General features: G+C 30.1%; 1 protein-coding gene across 1 annotated transcript; it reads right to left on the bottom strand.

Annotated features, from left to right (window-relative positions):
• Nucleotides 1–394: 394 nt before the first annotated feature.
• LOC123669713 lies at nt 395–2178 on the bottom strand. The gene is made up of 2 exons (XM_045603304.1): nt 732–2178; nt 395–624 (listed from the first exon to the last, which is right to left on the bottom strand). Exons 1-2 carry the CDS (start codon nt 2176–2178, stop codon nt 395–397), a joined length of 1677 nt encoding a protein of 558 aa, XP_045459260.1.
• Between the last annotated feature and the right edge of the window lie 4403 nt (nt 2179–6581).

Below are 6581 nucleotides of genomic sequence, written 5' to 3'. Positions count from 1 at the left end.
GGTACCCAGAATTGTATTTATTACGTTTTCTAGAGAATTTTACGTGTACACACTTGTCAATATTCATAGTCATATAGTTAATTTTACACCATTGAGCAACACCAGTAACATCCCTCTGCAACAACTCCTCGTCAAATTCATTCTGTACGACTCTAAATATTTTTAGATCATCAGCATATAACTGGAATTCTGAGTGTTTTATGTAGTATTTAATGTCATCAAAAAACAAGCCAAACAAAATAGGTCCTAGAATAGATCCCTGTGGAACACCAGACGAAGGGATGCAGTAATTTGAACTATACCCATTTACTAATACCCTCATTTTGCGGTTTTTTAGGTAGGAACTGAACCACAGCAACACCGAGCCATTTATATAAAATTGATTTTTTAATTTTCAAAGAAGTAAATTATGGTCCACTTTATCAAACGCCTCACTTAAATCCCCATAAATAGCATCTACTTCCTCCCCGGAACCCATATGTGACAACAGCTGTTCAACAAAAGATACCAAGTTAGTAGCCACTGATCGCTTGGCTACAAAGCCATGTTGTTGTTCGCCTAACATTTGTTTCGTGTGCCAAGTAATGTGTATGCAGATGATTTTCTCAAATACTTTTGTTAGTACTGATAGTATACTGATAGGTCGATAATTTTCTATCAGTTGCTTGGGACCAGATTTCGGAATCGGTATCACAGTGGCTTCCTTCCAACACACACGGTCGGAAACACACCATCGTTTAAAGATTTATTAAATATAATTTGAAGGGGTATAGCAAGTGGTTCTGCGTTTTTTAAAAAGAAAATTGGTGGTATACAATCATTTCCGTAACCTTTGGCTATGTTTAATTTTTTCAGCTGAGTCTCAATTTCAGACTTTGTAATATGTATACTTGTCAAACATCTAGAATCAAACGCTGAAACCACATGCCCAGCGTGACAGTGACTAGTAGCTTGTGGGACAGTATACACAGATGAAAAATGTCTACAAAAAAGATTGGCTATCCCTTCACCATCTGAAACTATTTCAACTCTGAACTTCATGCAGCTAGGAATGTTACTATCGTTTTTACGCTTAGCTTTTATGTAAGACCAAAAACGTTTGGGATCCTTAACCACATTAATTTGTACGTTTTTAATATATTCAGAGTATGATTTATTTATCAAAATTCTACATCTCTTTTTTAGCAAGTTATATTCAAATTCATCTAACTTATTATTAAATTTCTTCATTGCTATTCTATGCTTTTCTTTTTCTTTTAGTATTTTTATAAGGCTGATAGTGTACCACACAGGATAATTGTTCTTAGTGGGTCTCTTTTTTGGTATTTCTTCTTGTATTATATTATTTATGACACTGTAAAAAATTTGTGTAATCTCATCAACTGTGAGCGAAAGATCTAGTTTTTCGTTCCAATCCACACTTAGCAATTTTTCCCTAATACTGTTATAGTCAGCCTTATAAAATTGCAACACGGTATTTGTTTTAGGTTTAAGTGGTTTTTGCTTTTCAAATGTTAAATTAATTTCTATTGGAGGGTGATATGAATCAACACTGCTCAATATATCGGTTGGGTTAGTCACAGTCAGAGGGCATGAGGTGTTTGAGAAGACAAGATCTAATATTTTCTGTTGTTTATTTTTTATATTATTATATTGCTTGAAAGATGCATATGCAGCGAAATCGATCAGAGTTGAACAGACAACACCACCAGAAATCCTTGGTACAACGTGCGAGATAGACATATGTTGGATCCATTCAATTCGACTAAGATTGAAATCCCCAACCAATAAGACATTTTCCAAATTGTTAATGTTTTTTTGTAACTTATTAGTAAAGTGTGAAATAACCTCAATTGTAACAGGGGGTGGTAAATAAATCGCGCATAAGTTAATTTTCATGCACATATTCTTGCTGACATAGTCGATAGTGACCCACAGGTCCTCACATGAGCTTTCTAAATTAGTATTGCGGAATGCACTAAGAGATTTCGATACAGCGATAAGAACACCTCCACCATCCTTACCCTTATCAAACGTATTAGACTGTCTATCCCTCCTAAATACCTGATATCTATGATCCAGAATTTCAGCTGTAAATATATTATCATTAAGCCACGTTTCAGTTAAAACAATTATTTGGTAGTTACATGTTAATACATTTTTATAGACATCCTGCATCTTCGTACGAATACCTCTTACATTTTGATAGTAAATGCTTAGTTGATTAGACATGAATTAAAACAATTAACTTAAATTTAATACTATAAAGAAACAAAACTAAGATCAAAATGAAACGAAACAGCTAATAACAGATACTAGTTTACAAGCTTCTTAAGAGCATCCATGTGGGTAATGACCAGCGCCGGTGCTGATTCATTCTTTCTAACGAAAATTTTTCCATTGCGCACCCAAACAAATTTATTCAGCTTCTTCATAGACGTTAAATAACTTGATAGTATGAAAACCAACCTGAGAGCACATATTAAATTAACTCTTGTGTCTCATATTTAATATTGTCAAAGTTAACTAAAAAAAAATACTTAGTAATGATCTCTCAAAGTTACCCCGATTGACTGTAATTCATAATTTTTTTATTATTTTCCTCATAGCTATAATAAATTTCTCTGTAATTACACTTTTTAATAATCATTCATATTTCAAGTACTATTTTATAAAGATCAATCAATATGATATAGACAAGATTATTATAAAAAGATAATAGTTATAATTGAAAGAAAGTACTGCTTGTAGCAACAATAACAACTATTACATCGTTGAATAGATAAAAAACGAGACGTATAATGTAAATACATAATAATGAAAAGATTAATTCATCGATACAAATATTTAAACATATAATAAAAATTCTAATCTAAATTACACTTGATTGCAAATAAATTACAATCAACTGTAACGATAATCAACAGTTCTCATGAATGAATTTACATAAAACTCGTTTTTATTACTAAACGCTGACATTTCCGACTTATAACCTAATTAAAAAAGTCGACCTGCGCATCTCATAACCCAGAAATTCAATTACAAATATTTTACCAAACGTATACGATGTTAAAAAAGAAAGGTAATCAACGCGAGCATTAAATAATATTAGAAAAAATAAACAGTGAAATAAGCACGAAGCTGATTGGGCCGATGTCACGCCGATAAAGGCCGTAAAGCCGAAAATTGAAAAGACTACTCATTAAAAATACTATATTTTACCATTTTTAAGCAGGCAGGTGAGCCTTATGCCGATCAGTATAGGGTGACAACAAAAATTTACTAAACAGAATTGATAAAATTTAATTAAAAAGAATATACTTATTGTACGCTATCTAACATAAATTACCTAATATTATATACTTTTTTACAGTTAGAGTAACTAAATATAAAATTTATCACAAAAAATATATATTCCCTATCTACTTTAGCTAAATGATGTTTTTATAAACTGTGTCAATTTCGATTTCTGCATCCACATAAAAGGTTAAATTAGAATGATTTAGTATAACGTTTTATTTCCACATTAAGCTTCTAAAACTATTTTCATATATATTGAATCTGCTTACAGTTTCTTCTTCTTAAATCTTCATATAGTCCCATAAAGGAAAGTAATAATGGTCACTACACGCGGCCCGGCGTCGACTCCGTCGCTCCCCGCGGCGACGATCTAATGAAATAAACTGAAAATCAACACGCCGCCCGCGCCCGAGCTTTGTGCCGCCGCTCGATCACGATATAATTAACGCTGGAATTTATTGAGACCCGGCCCTTAATATCAATAATTCGTGGACACGCTATTGTCTTAAGACCGTCTTAATTAAATACAGAATACCGCATTATAAGCATCAATGAAACCACATTTGTATATGCTATAATCATTAAAAGTTTGTGATGAAAAAATCGTTACACATATATTTTATCTAGAGTTTAATTTTGTTTTCATATTACATAGTTATCTATAATACCACATAAAATAACAAAAAAAAATCATTTCTTTAAAACTACAAGAAAAATATCGTAATACATATTCTATAAAAGCTTCTATTATCTTCTATGAACACAACGTTTTAAAACAAATGACAGTAAAAAAAATATCGGACAATATAAAACACCCAAAAAAAAAGTTAAATTAAAAAGCAAATGTGTTGATATATTACACTTTAAAATAAACTAAATTCATCACAAATTAGAAATCTGACCGGCTACCAGCGTAGAATCTATTTAACATCAATGAACTGATAAAGTATACTGCATTAATCATTCAAATGTGGGCTCCGATCTTTCTACAATTTCATTACAAACAAACAATACAAAAGTATGTTTATTTATGTCTGTAAATACACTTATTTATTTTGAGCACATGATAGATTTTTAATAATTTTCAGTTCATTTTTTATTAACTTTTTTTTTTATTGAAATAGCTAAATAATACAAAATAATTATTTATTGAATGTACACAACAGTGCGTGTTTTATAATTGCATTGACAAACAGCGTTTTCAGGAATTTATGTTTACAAACTTTTGTATACAAACAAAAAAACATATTTCCGAAACACACAACCACAGTGTATTAATATATTAGTTATTTGAAATCGGGGTTATTCGCTAGTTGAATTATAAAAAAAAACAGCAGCTAAGCTTGATTACAAAAAAGGTTGTTTCATTTTAATTTATTTCTTATTCAATTAGCTTTTTACATGCGTATTTAAATAGACGGTCTAAACGCGTACGTTATAAGAACTTTTATTATTCAACATTCTGACTTTAAAATCTACTTTATTAAATACAATAAATTACTTATAATTAATATATAATATTTCTATTTTTATTTACGACTTAATGAATGTAATACTTAAAATCTAAAAAAATCTAAGGTAGATCTTAGAGCGTCTCTATAATTTGAGCCGGGCAACGGTCAAATCTGATACAACAAAAAAAAAACTGGTAAATAAATAAAAATTAATAAACTAAATTGTTCCCGACGTGTGTTATGAGTTTTTTGATCGGAACTCTTTAATGTGCCTCATACATATAAGTGATATTACCTAATAACGGTAGGGGTGCGCGTACTCAGCGTGACGTCGGCCGCTTTACGTGACCAGATAAAAGAAACGTAAGGAAATCGATTACGATTCGCAGGTGCAAATAATGATATTTTTCATTTATAAAAAATGACAGCTGTATTTTTTTCATATAATTTTATTCTTCTCGTGAATCTTATAATTTCATTAAAACTCAATAATAAAACGATCAAGTTTGTTCGATAGTAATTAAAATGAACGTCTATAAAAAAAATTATGCGTGTTTTTATTGACTTTATAATCTTGTAGCGATTCGATGTAAATAAATAATGATGAAATTAATTAATTTCATTATTTTTGCAAATTTATTTTAATAACTGCTACGTCGCTGAAATTTCGTTTCTTCGAAATTGCGAAGCGCTACACGAGAACGCTGTCTCGAGCTAGTAAATTAATTACCTTTGCATTGTATAGGTTTTTTTTTAAGAAACCTGTCTGTGTCTACTACGCACCGAGTAACACGCAACTACATATATTTATCAAACCTTTTTTCTAAAAATTAACGTACATACCTATGTAATGTGACATTGTAATCTCTTCAATGTAATTGCATTGACAGCTATGATATTTGAGGTGTTACTAATTGCTATATATTATACCACTATGTAACTCTCCCATAAGAAACTACCCAGCATAACGGAGCTACATTCTTCAATGTCGTATGTATGGTGTTGACTCTAATTACTGAATGACATATACACTGACAGCAAAAACGTAAGTTATTGCCGATACTGCAGAAACTACCATGTACATTGTATTAGGCTAATTTCGTCATTCTCATCAATACTTCTAATATTGGGTAAAGGTGCATTTTTTCTTTATCATTAGTACTTATTTATCTTTGAAAATAATAGTTTACACATATAACTTTAAAATCATGTCTTAATACTATTTCCAAGTGGAAATTTTACAATATTAAACATATAAACATTTTACAACTTAAGAACTGATTAATTTATTATTGTTAAGGAAAATCCAGTTTAAACTACTCGTATTCTATTTAATTAAATCGATATAAAAGATTATTATTTTTGTTAAATCAATTTTTTATCCCAACTCAACTTTAACGCATTATAATGAGTCTATACACAGTCCATAGCTCTACAAAAAATTCAAATTATTAAACTAACTTAATAAACAGTATCTCAAAAATCCACGCTTGGTATAAGAAATCGTTGGTCAAATGTCATACAACAATTTTTCGATTTAGTTGTAAAGGGAATATTGCTTATTGCTTTATTTGATTATTTTTTATACTATCACTAAACCCTACACAATTTTCATAATATGTTTATGTCTTATAACATCTCAAATTAAAACAATTATTAAATATTTGTCAAAACAATGTTTTTACAAAATAAAACAATTGTTTATTACAAAATAAAATACAAAATATTTGGTCTTCTCACACGTGTTGCTTTAGTGTACATAGGAAGACCTGCCCAAAGATCTGAACTTATATAAATCATAACACAATGTGATTGAAATCTGACTGA

The sequence above is a fragment of the Melitaea cinxia genome, chromosome 3 (assembly GCF_905220565.1).
Source record: "Melitaea cinxia chromosome 3, ilMelCinx1.1, whole genome shotgun sequence".
Classification (NCBI taxonomy): Eukaryota; Metazoa; Arthropoda; class Insecta; order Lepidoptera; family Nymphalidae; genus Melitaea; species Melitaea cinxia.
This window is presented reverse-complemented; position numbering and strand designations above follow the sequence as displayed.